This window comes from Peromyscus eremicus, chromosome 7 (genome assembly GCF_949786415.1).
Source record: "Peromyscus eremicus chromosome 7, PerEre_H2_v1, whole genome shotgun sequence".
Classification (NCBI taxonomy): Eukaryota; Metazoa; Chordata; class Mammalia; order Rodentia; family Cricetidae; genus Peromyscus; species Peromyscus eremicus.
Genome location: NC_081422.1, coordinates 22,680,018 through 22,699,581, shown reverse-complemented (window position 1 = coordinate 22,699,581; position 19,564 = coordinate 22,680,018). Strand labels below are relative to the sequence as shown.

The window sequence follows — 19,564 nt, the reverse complement described above, 5'->3', positions numbered from 1 at the left end:
TGCCATGTGAAAGCTATGGGCTTCATGATACTTTTGCTGAGTAGTCTACAGTTAGTAGGTATTTCTTTCTTTCTTTCTTCTTTTTTTGTTTTTCAAGATGGTTTCTCTGTGTAACAATGCTGGCTGTCCTGGAAGGAGCTCTGTAGCCCAGGCTGGCCTCAAACTCAGAGAGATCCATCCGCCTCTGCCTCCCGAGTGCTGGGATTAAAGGCGGGTGCCACCATACCTGGCATGGGTATTTATTCTTACAATAGCCTGATGGATACCTCTGTGAAACCTGCTGTTGAATTTTCCTAGCAGTGAAATCCAGACTGAAAGAGCACATAAAGGGCTGGACGTCTAGCTCAACGGTAGAAAGCTGGCCTAGCATGCTCAAGGCCCTGTGTTTGATCCCCAGCACTTCAAACTAAATGTTTTTAGAAGCAGGTAAACTCACTGTATATTGTAAAACAATTCCAATTTGTCCTCCAGGTTAGTTTACTGTTTAAAGTCCTGCTCAGAACACACACAAGGTCCAACTTCCTCAGAGCCAGCTACCATTATTCATGTTTTCTAGTGACATCCACTTTTAATAAATAATATTATTTTTCTTCACCCCAAAGGTGAATGAGCATTATTAAAAAGTCAAAGGTCAGGTGAAAGGTTATTTTAGAGCTTAAAACAGTTGTACATGCATGCCTACAATCTTAGCTACTGGGGAAGGGGTGTGCTGGGAGGGTCAGCCCAAGCAACATAGCAAGATCTTGACTCAAATAAACCAAAACAAATAAATGAATAAATAACTCCTTAACCTTGTGGTAAGGAAGCCAACAGCACATGTCTTTGAGTTTTAAAAAAATCTTAAACATAAAACATGGTGTTTTTGCTAGTTGCTGTGATTTTCAATTTTTTGTAACATTAGTGTAGGTAGTGACTGATACTTGATAAAATCCAAGCCCTCTGAAGTCTGCTGACAGCATCTAGAGTCCCATAATGCTAATGCTTATCACTGAACGTGTGCACACAGAGCTGCTGGTAGACTGGCCTTCCCTTACAACTCTAACCCTGGTCTGTAATCACTAAGTACTAGAGCAAGGCTGGCAGAGCAGGAACTGAATACAGAGAGGAGGTGCTCTGCTCATTTAAAGAGAAGAGACACCAGCCAGGCTTGGTTAAATGACAATCCATCCTGACAGAGCAGGAACTGAATACAGAGAGGAGGCGCTCTGCTCATTTAAAGAGAGGAGACAGCAGCTAGGCTTGGTTAAATGACAATCCATCCTGACAGAGCAGGAACTGAATACAGAGAGGAGGCGCTCTGCTCATTTAAAGAGAGGAGACACCAGCCAGGCTTGGTTAAATGACGATCCATCCCGACGGGCATCAAACCATGGCCCATTTCCTCTAACAGACAACGTCAGATGCCAGCATCAGGATCATGGTTAACAGTGCTAACTGCCTATGTGTCCTGATTCAAGTGGTCTTTTATGCTGACACTATTGTTAAAGCAGGAGTGCCCACCAAGATAACTGGCTCAGCAAAGAGCATCTGTGTCCTGGCAGGTCAAATCTCCCCTTTTATTTTGCACGTTACGAAAGCCCAGCTCTATTCCCCCCGTGCTACAGTCCAAAGTTTAAACAGCCCAGAAGACATGCTATAATTATTTTAAAAGTCAAAAGGCCAAACGGGGGCTGGAGAGATGTCAGCAATTAAGAGCACTTGCTGCTCTTGTAGAGGACCTGAGTTTGGTTCCCAGTGCCCACATCAGCAGCTCACGAATGCCTGTAGCTCCAGCTCCATAGCACCTAATCTCCTCTTGTTTCCACAAGTATCTGAATTCACATTCACATACCTGCCTCCTCCTAGCACACATAAACAAGCATACACGAAATAAAAAAAAAACTAAAAAAGTAAGCTCTAAAAGCCTTGTTCTTGTCAATAGCAACTGAAACTCACATTAGACAATCACCCTAAAGAAAAAGCAGCTGCTTACCACCAGGTCTTCATTCATGTTTCCTGCTCCATCTTCCTTCAGGAGGATGTTAGAGAGGTGGTGCTCGCAGGTGGAGAGCACATCCCCACACACTTGCTTCAGCAGTTCCTGCACAAGTCACAGGTTAGCGCTGACGGGTCTCACATGGCTCAGATGACTCACCAAGCCCAGTTCCCAGAACCTCCAGGCTCTTGGAAGGCAGGAAGGCCCCAGCCACCACACTCTCTGTTCTCACCTTTCCCAGCACATGCCCCACACCCCAGCAACACTTTCAGCACCCTGGCCATGGGAACTGGCTAAGTCAAATGTTGAAAGAGTATTGTGTATATCATCTTTCTTTCCACATTTGCTCTAGAAGAGCAAAAGGCAAATTGAAAATCTAGTTCTCAAGTTTATAAACCACTTTTAACAGCAGTACCCCTCCAACAGTAGAGGAAAAATGGTAATTCTACCACACAGGGAGAGAACTAACTATTATGGTTAACACTTTACTTTTAAAAGACATAAAAGAAGGACTGATGGTGGGCTAGGTATGGTAATCCTAGCATTTGGGAGGTAGAAGCGGGAAGATCCTGAGTTCCAGTTTGGTCTAGGTAAACAGAGAGCTCCAGGCCAATGTGGCTACATAGCTAGACACTGCCTTAAAAAAATAGCAGGGATCTGGAGAGATGGCTCAGCAGTTAAGGGTACTTGGTCCATAATCATGAGGTCTTGACTTCAGATTTCAACACATAACAAGCCAGCCATTCCCACGAATGTCTGTTCCACAAGGGCAGAGACAAGAGGATTATTGGGGCTTGCTGGCTTCCAGCCTAGCTGAGGGTAAGGCCCAGGTTCAGGGGAAAGACCCTGTCTGAAAATGAATAGGTATGCAGTGATAGAAGAAGACACCAATGTCCTCTTCTGGTCCTTGTGCACATGCACATAGACCAAGACATAGATATAGACAGACAAACAGACACACACACACACACATACAAACAGAAGCTGTTATTCTTCTGTAATATTTTAGGTACAAGTGTTTAGTGTCTCTTACTGATTCTAGTTCCAGGGGGTCACTGCCACTCACAACATACAACCACATTTCTATGCCCAAGAGCATTCTCAAAACCCAGAATTCCTGAGCTTCACTGGCCATTCCAAAATACGAAGTGTCTCCACAGAAGTGAACATTAGGACATATCCTTCTATTTCAGGGAGAACTGTACTGCAACAACACTGTCACATGTATGTCAGGGGCTTTCACAGACCAGCTTAGGGATCACCCAGTGCACGTGGCACTAGAGCAATGTGGTGTCACACCAGCACTTGCCAAACAGCAGGAAATCACCACCACAAGAAACACAATCCGACCCAGCCTAGCAAACGAGTGTGTTTTTTTTGTTGTTTTGTTTTGGTTTTTGTTTTTTTTTTTTTTTGGTTTTTCGAGACAGGGTTTCTCTGTATAGCTTTGGTGCCTGTTCTAGATCTCGCTCTGTAGACCAGGCTGGCCTCAAACTCACAGAGATCCACCTGACTCTGCCTCCCGAGTGCTGGGATTAAAGGTGTGCACCACCACCGTCCGACAAGTGTTTATTACTCTTAAAAGAATAACCACACCTATGGCTTTTAATAGATTATACAACCTAACCGCCACTTGTTGGCCAAGAGAGCTCCCGAAATCAAATGGCCTTAATCCTAAGAAAGAAATAAAGGCTGATGTATAAAAGCTTAAGACAAGGACCTCAGTGTTCTGAAGTAACTACTCAGAACCACAGAGCCTGGGAAAGCTGTCAAGGCCAAACCATTCGGGGATTCTTGCTACACTGCAGCTAATGTCCAGTTTCAGTACAGCTTCTTGTGAGTACCGACAGTGACTCGAAACAGGAACCAAGACAAGTCCCTTTATTTCAGGCACACTTCCGGAAGTTTGCTTCAGCTGGCTGAAATCTGCTCCCTGCTAATTTTCAAACACTTGTATAGATTGGGCATCTGGGTACACCAAATAAATTCAATTCTTTTCTGTCAAAGTCTTCATATATCTGAATTTAGCCACGCAGCCTGTCTCACACAGCTTCTTACATGCTACACAATTTGCTTCACAATCCTCTCATCTAACTGTCTTCCATATCAAGTCCATCTGTCAACCTGTTCTAAAACAGTATCACTGAAACTGAGTTACAGAAAACAGCTCGGACCTTAAGTTTAGCTAGGACAAAGAGCAGGACCATTGTCCCTCTTATTCTAGACACTTTCTTTCCCCACTAATGTAGTTAAAGCTTTTATCAAGAGTTTAATGACATCCACAGAAGACCCACTCTTACCAAGCTTAACAGATACCCAAACTGTCCAAGACCTAAGTCTAAGTGTGCACTACTGCCGTGGTGTACTGGTCACTTCTTGTTCTCAGTAAAATACAGAAAACTTATTTACAGAGGAAAACCAGAGAGAAGTGTGTTTACATGGCCTTAGACACGCTAGGATGCCAGAAAAACCTCAAGGTCTTATTCTATCATTGACTACCAAGGGAGATGTTGGCAGAAAAAAATGTGGCCACTTTCCTACTAAAGGGAGCAGGCAAAAGCACCTTGGCCTGAGTACTGCCATTTTGACTTCAGACTCCATTTTACCAGGGTGAAACACAGTTCAAGTTCCCAAGCCCCAGCAGATCTGTGAGGTTTCCAATGGCTGACCAACCTCCTCCTTAAACAATAGAAATAGTCTGTTATGCCCCTTAGTTCTTTAAAAGATTATGGCTATTCCTAACAGAAAGAACAAATGAATCTGATTGGTTGGACTGAAAAGCTCCCATTTTGTGTCAGCTGACAGTAACAGAACACACAAGCAAAGTCCCTGATATTTGATCCCTGATTGGTGAAAATTTTACCTGTAACTTGGCAACATTTGTGATTTTTGTGTTTATAAACCCTGCTTCTGCCCCTGTTCCGGGCTGTCAGGAGAAACAAGGCTCCCGAGTCCTTGTCCTGCAGCCCTGATCCATCAGATCAGTGACCCGTGTATGTGGTGATTTAATAAAACCTTAGGAGCTATAAGTGTTGTCTCTCTCCTTCCCTGTGGTGCACAACAGACTGGGTGTGACGCTGCCACAGTCAAGTTTTCTTTAGCTCTTTGTTTCTAAATCTGAAGACATGTTTTTCTATTCTCCCAGGCTCTAATAACAATCTGACGGAACAGCCTGATGACCACGGGCATTCATAAGATGAGCCCACAGCAGAGATAAATTTTTCTAGCATGCTAGGAAGGGACCGAGACCTTCCTTCTAACCCCAGTTCTGCCATGAGTAGGGTGTGTGCCACTGATCCTTAAAGTCTGCCACCAATTTTCCCAAGATCTTATGCCAAACAACACAGCTCCAGCTATATTTTTTCTTATTGTTTGATAACTGTTCAACTGTGCTCCAAGAAATCTGATGGCCTCCATGGGTACCCTCACACACATCGTACTCAGTCACAAAGACACATACAGGTCAATGAAAATTAAAAAAACTGAAAAAGAACATATCTCATGATAAAAGCAGATGATAGTAATGATTTATTAGAAATACTGATATGGGGGGCTGGAGAGATGGTTCAGTGGTTGTGGGTACTGGCTGCTCTTCCAGAGGACTTGGGTTCAATTCCCAGCACCCACATGATAGCTTATAACTGTCTGTGGCTCCTGTTCTGGGGGATCCAACACCCTCATACAGACATACATGCAGGCAAAACACCAATGTATATAAAATAAAAATAAATAAAAAAAAAAGATTCCTCTAAAAAAAAAGAGAAAGAAAGAAAGAAAGAGAAAGAAAAAAGAAAGAGAAATAAGAAAGAAAAAAGAAAGAGGAATAAGAAAGAACTACTGATATGGCTGGTGAGGTGATTCAGTGGTGAGGAGGCTCAGCGGGCAAAGCGAGCGCCCTGCTGCCAAGCCTGACAATCCGAGTTCTATCCCTGGACCCACCTGGGGGAAGGCAGAACTGACTCCTACAATTGTCTTCTGACCCTCACACACTTGTCATCATAGTCACATTAAATACATAAAACTTAAAAAAAATACTGATAGGAGAATTTTCCAGTAGTGGGCAAAGTAACTATTTTACATAAAGTATTCATTTGGATTTGTGACTATTTATTCATATAAAAATTACTAGAATTGATAAAATATTTATAGGAAATACCAGTTGGCTAGACAACTTTGGAGACACAGTACCAGCAGGAAACACTTGAGTGACTAACTAACGGCACAGGCATTCCCAGGAATATGATAGAGCCAAAGTTCAAACACTATCTGCTGTGCCTGGAACTCTAACAATTAGGTAAAAGACAATGTCTTAAACGCCCTTGGAATGTTCAGGCTATCATTCACTCATTGATAATTTTGCAGAACTGTCACCAGAAAAATAAATATCAATCAGGAGGCACCCATTACTAAAAGACACTTGTATGTGGAGCCAAAGCAGGGATGGATCTAAGGGAGCCATGTCTTCAGCTCTTAAGGAAAGCTGGCAGCTGGACACACAGGTGCTGATGTACAGCAAGAGCTACTGGGGACTGCTATCCTCCCAGGCTCTCTAGTCACAGACAACACTTCTCAGACTTCTACGGAGTAGCATGTTCGAGTAGACGTTGGAAACACAGGAAGGGTGTGCGGCCATACCTGCTCTTCCTGCAGTGTTTTTGCAGACGCTCTGCAAAGACACTGCAAAGTGTCAACAGACGAACTGATCAACTCTAGAGACCACCGAAATCCATTCAGCTTGCCTTTGACAACACCTAAGGAAAAAGAAAAACCTGAAATTTAACCGCTTAAAATTACACAGAACCATGGAGGGGGAAAAGGCTGCCGTAAATGGCAAGGCCTCAAGACAGTCTCCATTAGACTCACTCGTTATTTTGTCCCGGGTGCTCCTGGGAAGGTGCTTTGCAATATGCCCAATGACACACAGCATATAGCCTAAGGTGTTTGAATTGGGAGACTGTTCACTAGGGAAAAGGAGAAAGAGCAGAATGAAACAGCATGCTGCCAAGAGGACAACCACAACCACAATCACAACCACCACAACCACCACCCATTGCTTCTGGATTGTTAATATTAAAAGTGGAGTTAACATGGTTTAACTGAGGTCTGGACACATTAAGGTCTTAATGAGCTTGGACAAAGGTAAACTGCTCAGATGTGATTCTTATTTTTCAAGCTTGGTTTTAAGCAATAGCTTAAAGGTTTAAAGCAACAGCTCTGGAGCAGGCCATTTCCTGAAGACACGAGCTTTGCTCCCAGCCAACTGGTGTCTGCTGGCGGCTACTTTACAAGCATGCAGACCTGCTGAGCTTCTCCCATGACTCCATTATTTTGGTGTAGTCCAGCTTGGGTGATGAGCAAGTGATCTTGGAGAGCAGCATCCACGCTGGCGCAGAGTGTTCCGTGTCCGTGTGGGATATCACACTGTTTATAAAGGTGGATGAGAACTTATCTTTCTTGGACCAGATACGAAAAGCCTTATTTAAATAGCGGCTGGGAGAAAAAAAGAGAAGGGAAAGGAGAAATGTAACCATAAAAATACCAAAGTGTTCCGACCAACCTCTCACTGAAAGGGTATCAACTTCTGCAGATCCAGGATGTCTCTGGCACATAAAACATCCACTCAGTGAGTCCAGCTCTTTGCATAGCTGATACCAAACAAGGTGTCTTCTTAATTTTCCCTTCAGAATAAGTTGTCCTTATTACGCCCCCTCACAAAATACTATTTACAATAAAGAAGAAAACTGCAAAATCGCCCCTCCAAAATTTCCACACATATAGCTTACTATAACAGCTACGCCCATGTTGCTAGGAACAAAGTAACAGAAGAATAGATACGCTGTCCTTCATTTAATGAGATACTGGAGAGAAAGGACATCATAGCATTTAAATATGGCACAGCAAATGAGCTGAAACTTGCTATACCTTAGTAATACGCAAACAAAGTTTAAAATGCTTCCAAAGTATCCATGTTACTGTTTTTGTGTGTCACGTGGCAGGTCCATGTTCTGGAGGTTGGCTGACTGCCCTCCAGTCAAGGTCTCTACCCGAACCTGGAACTCACTGTTCAACTACACAAGCTGGCCAGCAAACCTCAAGGATCCTCCCAACTGCCTTCCCAGTGCTGGCATTGTGGTCATGTGCCATCACGCTCATCTTTTTTTTTTTTTTTTTTTTTTTTTTTTTTTTTTAATGGGGAATGGGTCCTGGGGATCCAAAATGCAGGTCTCCAAACTTGTGGGGCAAGCACATTACCAACTGATGCGCTCCCTACCCAGTGCCCTTCACTGCTGTTTCTAAATCACTTTTATTTTCTTTCCATAGCATGGAATGAGATGAGATGATTCATGAGACAATGCCACATTATGTATTTGAAAGCAGATAAAAACATAGCTCTCGAGGCTGGAGGGATGGCATGTGCAAGACACTGGATTCGATCTCCTGCCAAGAGAAAGGATGGAGGGAAAGGATGGAGGGAGGGAAGCAGGAAGAGAAGAAATAACAAAATGTGATTATATCCTTCTTTTGTGCGCTTGTAACACACTTCCTACCAAAACTGACTTTGCTCTGTGAAATTTCCACCAGATTAAGAGCAACCTAAATAGAGTGAGGTGTCAAGTCCTGCAACTTTTGAGCACTGAGAGCAGGGCATTGAAAATGAAGTACTTAAAACGTTTGCTAACTGAACACACTCGACTTCCTCTTCCGGGTCCTTCTACTCTCCACCTCCAACACTTGTTAAGCAGCTCTGAGACACCTCCTTCCTCCAGCTCCACTGGCCCCACCTTATTCTGCCCTTGTTACACAGGCCTGTGTTCTCAATCTCCAGTTTAGTCCCCTTGGTCTCCAAACACAAATTCATTCTCTGTAGGTCCTAATGTGTCAGCTCCTGTCTTCTCCCTCCATATAAGCTCACCAGCAACTTCCTCCTTGCTATTCTGCTTTCAACGTACGGTCAAGCTTCTTGGCATGTTGTATTACAATGCTCCCATTTAATTTGGGCCCCAGGTCCCCACAGTCACAGCAGCCATCAATGCACTGAGGTGCTAGTGCAATACACACACCCTCATGCCTTTGGGGCTGTTTCCTTTCCTGGTTGTCCAGTTGCTTCTTACTAGCTTTCAAGAATCAGTTCAGGGAGCTGGAGAAACGGCCCAATGGTGAAAAATCCACATGGCTCTTGCAGAGGATCAGTTTGGTTCCCAGCAGCCAGGCTGTGTTGCCACCAACTGTAACTCCAGCTTGGGGGAATCTGAGGCCTTCTGGCTTCTGTAGGCACGCACACTCAAGTGCACATACCCCAGAAAGATATACAGACACACATACAATTTAAAAAATAAAACAAATCTTAAATAAAAAGTCAATTCAAAGGTCAGCTATCCTATAAAGCACCTGCTCTCTGTTGATTAAAGATCTTAATGTAAATCTTGTATATTACTGTTTATAGAGCTCTTTATTTCATCAACCTTACTGTTCTTAATAGTGCTTTTTGGGGGTATGTATTATGTATGTATTAGCATCGGTGTGCATGTCTGTAGGTGGGTCAGAGGTGACTTCCTCCAACACCCCCCATCTGATTTGTTCTGTTTTTATTCACGTGTTGAGAATGCATGTCTGTGTGTGCACCCGTGGGTGTGTATACATGCAGGCCACAGGTCTATGCCAGGAGACTTCTTCCATTTCATTTATTTAAAACAGGATCACTTACTAAAGCTGAAGTTCACCAATTTGGCGACACTATGTGGCCAGCAAGCTGGAATTCTCCTGTCTCTGCCTCACTTAGGTTAGGATTACCAAGCCTGGCCTTTCATGTGTGTGCTGTGGATCTAAATTCAAGGCCAGAATGCTCTGGTCCTCCTGCTTACCTAGCAAGCACTTTACCACTGAGCCATCTCCCCGGCTCCATCCACCTTTCCTGCACTGAATCTGGAGTTCACTGAGCAGCCAGGCTTACCAGCCAGTGAGCTCCAGCCATATTTCCCCTCCATCCCCAGCACCACATGGCTCCATCCACCTTTCCTGCACTGAATCTGGAGTTCACTGAGCAGCCAGACTTACCAGCCAGCGAGCTCCAGCCATATTTCCCCTCCATCCGCAGCACCACATTAACAGCTGTCTGCTGCTGTGGGCGCTGGGGATTCAAACTCATATCCTCACACTTGTGGACCAGGGACACCACTCAGCAAGCCATCTCCCCAGGCCCTCTATTAGTACTTTTTGCTTTTCAAACTGATTTCCAGATCAGTGGCTCTCATATCTTTTTCAACGTGAGACTTCTTTAAATTGACTCACTCACTTATTCATGTCTATGTACTTTTAGTGGCACTGGGCCTTGTACATACCAGGGAAGTACTCCTACCACTGAGCTACACCCTATGTAGAGATCCCTTTAAATTCTTTAAAATTAGTGATCACGCACTAATCTGTCATTCACCCTCGGTAGTCACCTGCCTTTACCTCTGACCTCTATATAAACCTATATTCAGATAGGTTTCCTCTACCTGAAAATCAGAACAATGCTGACAGAGGATGCTGTGATGCTGAAGAAGCCTAAAGTAAGCCTCAATTTCAGATATAAACATGCCTCACAGACCTAGGAATGCAGGAACTCAGGCTAGTGTGATGGCTAGTTTTGGTTATCGATTTGACTGCACCTGGAGTTAACTAAAACCCAAATGGCTGGGTACACCTGTGAGGGACTGTTTTGTTTTGGTTTTGGTTTTTTCCAGACAGGGTTTCTCTGTGTTGTTTTGGTGTCTGTTCTGGATCTCACTCTGAAGTCCAGGCTGGCCTCGAACTCACAGAGATCCGCCTGGCTCTGCCTCCCAAGTGCTGAGATTAAAGGCGTGCGCCACCACCGCCCAGGTAAGGACTGTTCTTAACTGAATCATTTGAAGTGGGAAGATCCACTTCTAACCCAGATCTTTGAGGTAGGAAGATCCACCTTTCATCGAGACCTTTTAAACTGGGAAGACCCACCTTTAATCTGAGCCACACCTTCTGCTGGCAGCCCATAACCAGGTCATGGAAGAAGGAAGGTTGCTCTCTTTGACCTTTGCTCTAGCTTTCACTAGCAAGCCCATTTCATTCACTAGAATTAGAGCCTACTTTTTCGGGATCCTGACATATACTGAGGACCAGCTGAGACATCCAGTGTGCTGGCTAGTATTATGTCAACTTGACACAAGCTAGAGTCATCTGGAAGAGGGAACCTCAACAGAAAAAATGCCTCCATAAGATCCAACTGAAAGGCATTTTTTTAATTAGTGATTGAGGGGGGAGGGTCCAGCCCCTGGTGGGTGGTGCCATCCTTGGGCTGGTGGTTCTGGGGTTTATAAGAAAGCAGGCTGAGCTGGGTGGTGGCAGCGGCGGCACACACCTTTAATCCCAGCACTTGGGAGGCAGAGCCAGAGTTCGAGGCCAGCCTGGTCTACAGAGTGAGATCCAGGACAGGCACCAAAACTACACAGAGAAACCCTATCTTGGAAAACTCAAAAAAAAAAAAAAAAAAAAAAAAAAGAGAGAGAGAGAGAGAGCAGGCTGAGTGAGTAAGCCACGAGGAGCCAGCCAGTAAGCAGAGCACCCTTCCATGTCCTCTGCATCAGCTCCTGCCTCCAGGATCCTGCCCTGCTTGAGTTCCTGCCCTCACTGCTTTTGATAAACTGTTATATAGAACTGTAGGTGAAATAAACCCTGTCCTCCCCAAGTTACTTTTTTGGTCATGGTATTTTATCACAGCAACAGTAACCCCAACTAAGACAATCCAGCCTTGTGGATGGAAAAACTACTGGATTCTTAGACCTTCCGTTGGTACACAGCCCTTGTTGGACCAGCTGGACCACATAGCCTGTAAGTTATTTTAATAAATCCCCTGTGTGTGTGTGTACCTACATATATAATAAATATCTGTTTCTGTAAGTTCATTTACTCTAGGGAACCCTCATACACCGGGGGAGCCAAGGAAGACTGCCAGAGGTAAGTAAAGGAAAATCGAAGGACAAGATCAAGCAAAGCAGAGTGGGCTAAAAGAACGTGTCACAGAGAGAACCTGCTGTCCTCAGAGGCACCTGTATGCAGGGCAGATTGTGTGGGGAGCAGAGAGGGATTGTCAAGACCCAGAATGGACCTGGTGGGACACCTAAGAGACAAAGATGAAGCACTGGTCGAGTGGCCCAGTAAGAGGACATTTTCTGTTGCTTCCTGAAGGTCAAGCATGTAGAAAGGTCAACGGGTGGATTGCAAGCAGACGAGACAGAAGAGACCCGGCCTGGGTGGGCTGGGATGCCAGAGAGGAAGGGAGGGCACAGTGCTGGGATAAAAAACAACAAGTGTTCCTTATGCTTGAAATATTCATTGATGGGTTGTCTTCTAAGCAGGTTTTGACAATTTGTGCACTCCTCAAGCATGCAAAATTGTCACTTTCTTAAATTCTCAGTAACACTTGGTTACAGTATAGACTGTTAAGTCTCACATTTTAACAAACTGAAACTTGTGTTATTTTTAACTCCGTTGACTGTTAGAGAAGTTTAATATCAGATTCAATATTTCTGTCTATTGCTCATCTCTACTTCAACTTTTGTTGAACTACTTTTCACCTCATCTATTTTCTGTTAGGAATCCTCTCTTGGGTAAGAGTCATTAGTAAATGAGTCATTCATTAGTAAATATAAGTGACCATCCCTCATGTGGGTTACAGTTTTCAATCTGTCCTTCGAATGTTTTTTATGGTGTCATCTTTGTCTGGCCTCTGAGTTGCTATAGCAACACCTGGGAATGTGTAATTGATGAAGAACAGAATCTACTTTTCACAATCCTGAAAGCTCAGAAGTCTGAGGTTAAGGATCCAGGCTTAGTATCTGCTGAGGTCATTCTCTGCTTCAAGGTAGTACCTTGCATGCTGCATCCTCTGTAGTACCGAGAAAACACTGACTAGATGAATGGATTTTTAGTGGTAAAGTTCTAACACCAAAAGGAATGAAAACTCAAGCAACCCATTATCTGCGCTCGAAAATGAGGAAACTCAGGCCCAGGAAGAAGTTCTCTGTAAAGACCACAGGGCAGAAGTTTATGGCAATCGATCACTTTCTATTGTATAATCCCTCCATAACTACATGGAAAAGTCTGTGTTTCTTGTATGACAAGGAGATGTAAGAAAAAGAAAAAAGCAGCCACTATAATTTAAATACAAACTAATCATAAGATCACTGTAGTCAAGGTACCATCACAGATCCTAACTCCTCAGCATAATGTTCACTGCCCTCAATGGCCACCATCCTCAAATTCCACCATCTTCAATGTCCACCATCCTCAATGTCTACCACCCTCAATGTTATCAAATAGAAACAGAAGTGCAGAGCTATTTCACCCAGCTCAATAAAATGTATAAGGTTTAGCTTTTATGAATGAAAATGTAGGCTGGGTGTGGTGGCACACACATTAGTCCTAGTACTTAAGAGGCGGAGGCAGGTGGAGCTCTGAGTCTGAGGACAGCCTGGTCTACACAGGGAGTTCCAGAACATCTGGGGCTACACAGAGACATGCTTGTCTTGAAAAACCAGAAACCAAAACACCAAGATGTAGTCCTCCTAACAGCAAGTAGTGGGAATGTCGATGCTACATTGCCATACTATGTTCAGTACTAACACAGCGCCGGTCTAAAACTGGAAAGGAGGCAAAAGGAAGCCAAGGGATCGAAGGCACCACAAAAGCACTCACCACAATCATGCTAAGAGATGTGAAGAGAATCAAGAAAAGGGGTCTTCACATATACTAAGCATCTGGATTACTGATCCTTAGATATCAATAGAAAACTATTATTAAAACACCATAAGAGGACCAGAAAGATGGCTCAGGTGGTTAACGGCACTGGCTCCTCTCACAGATGACCTACATTTGGTTCCCAGTACCCACATGATGGCTCAAAAAGCATACATAGCTCTAGTTTCGGGTTCCAGGGGATCTGGTGCCACCTTCTGGCCTCCTCAGGTCCCCCTCCCCCCAAACACCATTCATACACATAAAATAAAAAATAAATCTTTAAAACACAGAACATGGCCGTCAATAAGACATTGAAGTGATACAGTTGACGTACCTCAGATCCTGGCTTTCTGTAGTAAGGAGAGCAAGTAGCGCCCAAGCAAGCACCTGGCTTCTGTCCTCACTGTGAAACTTCCTGTGATGCTTCAGGTTCTGCAACAAGAGCTGGTCCAGGCACTCCAGGGCCTTCTCTTGCACTGTGCTTTCACAGTCCATCACTACTGGGATGACTCCCATCAACCAGGCTTTCTGGACTGGGACACATGTAGGTTGGGCCTAAGGTTGAAAACATTATAGCAGAAGATCTAACACTATTACAAGTCTAGGGACAAGCCAATAAAGGTGCAATCAACGTTTCAACAGATATGCTAAATATAATCACACCTACAGGGGGTAGGGCTACAGTTTAATATTAGAAGGTATTTGTTGTATGTTCAAAGCCCTGGGTATAATACTTGGCACTATGCCCAAGCAAACAAATAATTGCATTTAATTGCAAATAAAACATAAAGCAAAAAAACAAAAACAAAACCAAAAAACAACATTCAGAGATCCTGAAAAGCTATAACCTCCAGCTTACGATGAATCAATTCATATTAAAATTTAAACTTATAAATTAAAGCCACTATTTTATTATTAGTGATTAGTATTATTCTGGTTATTCAAGAACAACAACAAATGATATTTACTCTAAGGAAAATGTGCTGACAGAAAAAGCCAAAATATGCATTGCTGGGGTTGGACAGATGGCTCAGCAGCTAACTGCACTTACTGCTCTTCTAGAGGACCAAGTTGAATTCCCAGCACCATGTCAGGCAGCTCACAACTCTATGTTCCTCCAGCTCCAGAGGCTCTGATGTCTCTGTTCTCCACGGGCATGCACACACTTAATAAAAATAAATCTTAAAGGTATGCAATCTTTAATGTCTTCTCTGATAAAAAATAATAACCCTTTTTAAAAATTCTTCAATAGTCAATTAGTTGAGAGAAATAAATTATATATCATATTAATGAATATGCTCTTCTGGTAATACCTACTTTTTTAATTTTTTGAGATAGGGTTTCTCTGTGTAGCCCTGGCTGTCCTGGAACTCAGATTAGCCCACCTGCCTCTGCCTCCGGAGTGCTGGGATTAAAGGCGTGCACTACCACCACCACCTAGCTACATATATTAATTGACAAAAATTAATCTAGGTCTTGAATTTAGTGAATTTGACTTTAAAGTTCCTGTTTCTGGGGCTCAAGAGATGGTGTGGTGATTTGAATGAGCAAGTCCCTTAGGCTCAGGCATCTGAACACTCTGTCTCCAGCTGCTGGTGCTGTCTGGAGAGGTTCCACTGAGGAGGGTACAGCCTTGCTGGAGAAAGTATGTCACTGGGCAGGGTGGGCTGTCAGAGTTTAAAGTCTTGCCCTACTCCAGTTTGCTCTTTGCTTTGTTAAGAGGTGATCTCTCAGCTTCCTGATCATCACAATACCTGCTACTTGCTTCCACGCCTCCCTGCCACAGTGGACTCTTACCCTCTGGGACCATAAGCAAAAATAAACTCTCTCTTCCTTAAGCTGCTTTTGGTTATGGTGTTTTGTCACAACAGCAAAAGGTATTAGAGATGGCTCCGTGGTTAAGAGCACTTCCTGTTCTTCCAGAGGTCCAGTGTTCAATTCCTAGTATCCATATCTGGTGGCTCACAATCAACTGTGGGCCTCTGACCACTGTGGGCACATGCACGCACATTTATATACTCACAGACACAGACATGAGAACACATTCACATAAATAAAAATTAAAATCAATTTTTAAAATTTTGATTTCTTTTTCTAGCTGAGATTTAAGATAAAATTAAGAAGTGGCAGAGCGTTGCGCATTAGTTCCTGGCTGAATTAAAAGTCATCTGCCAAAGACACTTGTTATTCCCTGTGGTTGGTGTTCAGTCCTCTAAATGGTTTACTTAACATTTAACAACAGGTAATTTTTTTTAATTATTTATTTTTAATTTCATGTGAACTCATGTTTTGCCTGCATGTGTATCTGTGTGAAGGTGTCAGATCATCTGAAACTGGAGCTACAGACAGTTGTGAGCTGCCATGTGGATGCTGGGAATTGAACCCGGGTCCTCTGGAAGAACAGCCAGTGCTTTTAACCTCTCTCCAGCCCCACAACAGGTAATTATTATGTAGCATTACTCCTGCCCCTGTTTGGTGTTGGGGACTAAACTCAAGCACTTTATACTTTATACTTTATAAAGCACATGCTCTATCCCTAGTCCTCCAACTCCAGAATGTATGTATGTATGTATGTATGTATGTATGTATGTATGTATGTATGTATCTATCTATCTATCTATCTATCTTTAAGGCAGGGTATACTGTAGACAAAGGGCCTCAGTCTCACAGTAATGCTCCTGCCTCAGCTTTATGAATGTTAATTTTAAGTGTGAACCATCAGAGCCAGCTCAGAGCTGCTTTTGATACAAAGCACTAAGGGATCTCTACATAGCATGCTCCTCCTTACCGTGACAAGTTCTGTTAGGGACTGTAAGGCCTGCTTCCGCACAGACACGGCAGGGTCTCGACAATGGTCCCGCAGGATCAACAGGTCCTCCTCCATGCCCAAGATGTCACAGTGTTTCAAAATACTCACTAACACCTGGAAGGTACAACAGGAAGTGGTGACTAAGGGCACCAACACAGACTAAACACAGACAAAGAAATACTTCAAGCTTGTAGTTTTTAACATTTTAAGGGTCATAGATCAACCTTATTTCCCTATGATATTCTCTTTTGAAAGGACTCTCTTGGGTAGTGGTGCTGCACGCCTTTAATCCCAGCACTTGGAAGGCAGAGGCAGGCGGATCTCTGCGTTTGAGGCCAGCCTGTTCTACAGAGCCAGTTCCAGGACAGCCAGGGCTACACAGAGAAACCCTGTCCTGAAAAAAACAAAACAGAACAACAACAACAACAACAAAACAAAACCAACCAAACAAAAAAACCAAAACCAAAACCAAAACCAAAGAAAGGATTCTCTCTAGAAAAAACTGAACATTACAACCAATTTCACAAATTTACTGAAATGCATCTATGGTCTCCTAGTTCAACAAATATATATAAAAAGTTGTTTTTTATACTGTTGTGTAGCCCTGGCTAAGTTGGAACTCACTATGTAGATCAGGATGGCCTCAAACTCAAACTCGCTTACATTCTGATACCTGCCTCTGCCTCCTGAAAGCAAGGATTACAGGCACAAATCACGACACTCCACAACAGTTGTGTCTTCAAAAGGCACCAAGTAAACTTGAAAGTTTAAAAATCAGCAGTCTTCTAGTTTTTCTGTAGTTATAAACGGCAGAACCAAGGGCAAGTTAAGCAATAAACAAAGAGTACGGCATTGCTGAGCTGTCGTGCGGCAAGTGTAAGGAGGAAGGACCCACCTGGAGTGCAGACTTCCTGACGTTGATCTTTTCATCCCTGGTTCTTTTTCTCAGCATCGCCATGAAGCATCTCTCTGTTGACAATACCAAAGAATCACAGTCTTGAGAAAGACCACACACCCCTACGGTGTCACAACACTGAGGAGACAGGATTGGCTAGAGACTCACTATAAGTAAGAAAAGAAAGTATCAAAAAGTCTTGAAAAAGAAGAAAGTTTGAATAATCAGGCATTCACTATAAAAAAAGCATTAACTTTAGAATATCTAGGAATTTGATTTTAAATCCTGGCTTCTACCACTAAATGAATTTTTAAAGATTCATTTTAATTCTTATTATTTTTTCTTACTATTTTATTCTTATTAAGCAATAATACATAAATATTTGTGTGCGTGCGTGCGTGCGTGCGTGTGTGTGTAGGGGTGCTTATGGAGGTCAGAAGATGGCATTAGGAGCTAGAGTCAAAAGCAGTTGTGGGCTGTCTTGAGGGTGCTGGGATCTGAACTTGGGATGACTTCCTGAAGAGCAGCAACCTCTGAACTCCTGAGTCCTGGCTCCAGCAGCCCTCTACAACTTTGAATGAATTATTTACTGCTTCTATTTTGCTTGGCTGCAAATAAGACTTATTAAGACCCAGAGCCAGAGATGTTGTAAAGATTTGACGAGGTGATATGTGACAACTTTCCATTTTCTACTAGAAAGGCTCTGGAACTACTAGGCACCTGAGAGTTGCTCCTACAGATTACGTCTTTGGTATAAATTAGAAACCTAAACAGAAAATTGTAAGAACATTTAATAATTCATTAAAAAAAAAAAAAAAGAGGAGCTGTGGCTCTATGGGTCAGGAGGCTTGCTGGGCAAGCCCGACACCCTCAGTTTGAGTCCCTGAAACCCACGTAAAGAAAGGAGAAAAGTAATTCTTCCAAGCTGACCTCTGACCTCCACATGTGCACCATGGCCTATCTACTCCAGTACACACAGACACACAACAACAACAACAATAGTTTTTAAATAAATACAAGTAAGACATGTACTATATAAAATACATTTTAAAAAAAACAGCTATACTTTCTAAAATATAACAAAGGCCTAGCACTGTTTTACCTTTTTGTACACTCTAATATTTGGCTGTCTCCTGTTATAACCACACATTATGTGATCTCTGGGAAATATCAATTTACTCTTGTGAGGAGATCAAGGTGTGGGGAGTAAGTGAGACCTTCATAATAATATGAACACGGTTTTCATATCAAACACCCATGAAAGAGGCTTAGCAACCCCTCAGAGGTCCCCAAGCAAAAGATGGAAACTGCTTAGATATATAAGAAAGGCACCTCAAAAACAGAACAGAAAATGGAGAAAACTCAGTGAAGCCCAAGTAGTATTTTGAAAATATCCACAAAATTAACAAAGCTTAGTAAGCTTTAGCTAGACTGACCAAGAAAATCGTATCCAAACTGTTAAAACCAGACATGCAACATTATGACATTACCATCAGTTTTACAGAAGAAAAAGGGAGCGCAAAGGGATATAGCAGCGATCGCTAACGAATTGATGACACCAACAAGCGTTTAGAAGACCAGCATTCAAAGATGAGTTAAGGAAAGAAAAGTGCTGCATCTATACACAAACTCCATTGGTCATAAAAGGATCCCGCACCATACACACAAAGCCAAAGATGGTTTTCCTAGGAACTCTACCAAATGATGACATTCAAATGAGTGAGAATCCTTCACCAACTTGATCAAAAGGCACAAGAGAAGAAGATACTCCCCCCCCCATAATAATACCGCACTACTATTACTGACAGCAAAACCAGACACCTCGGCAAAACAGAACTCTTGTGACTACAGACAGCAGCATTCTCGGCAAAACACTAGCAAGATGAACTAAGCAAGATTAAAAAAGGATTGCATGTGTCTGCTATCTATCTCAGGGATTCAATGTTGATCCTAATACCAATGAATGGAAATGCCGCAGCATCAGAAGAAAGAGGAAAACTGCACAATCACCTTAGAGATGAAGGAAAACATTTGCAGTACTGATGATAAAAACACGCAGCAAATTTGGAACGGAGGGAAACTTCCTCCCAAAGACATGGGCTAGCCTGAAAAAGCTCACAGCTGATCTCAT

General features: G+C 43.0%; 1 protein-coding gene across 1 annotated transcript in view; it reads right to left on the bottom strand.

Moving 5' to 3' along the window:
• The window catches only part of Ncapd3 (non-SMC condensin II complex subunit D3), a 75,447-nt gene that overhangs the window by 27,798 nt on the left and 28,085 nt on the right, over positions 1 to 19,564 (bottom strand). The window contains exons 14-20 of the mRNA XM_059267544.1: positions 17,434 to 17,507; positions 16,518 to 16,652; positions 14,064 to 14,284; positions 7,274 to 7,465; positions 6,839 to 6,936; positions 6,611 to 6,726; positions 1,973 to 2,080 (exon numbers count right to left, since the gene is read on the bottom strand). Of these exons, the coding sequence (XP_059123527.1) occupies positions 1,973 to 2,080; positions 6,611 to 6,726; positions 6,839 to 6,936; positions 7,274 to 7,465; positions 14,064 to 14,284; positions 16,518 to 16,652; positions 17,434 to 17,507 (944 nt within the window). The remainder of the gene's footprint in view (positions 1 to 1,972; positions 2,081 to 6,610; positions 6,727 to 6,838; positions 6,937 to 7,273; positions 7,466 to 14,063; positions 14,285 to 16,517; positions 16,653 to 17,433; positions 17,508 to 19,564) is intronic.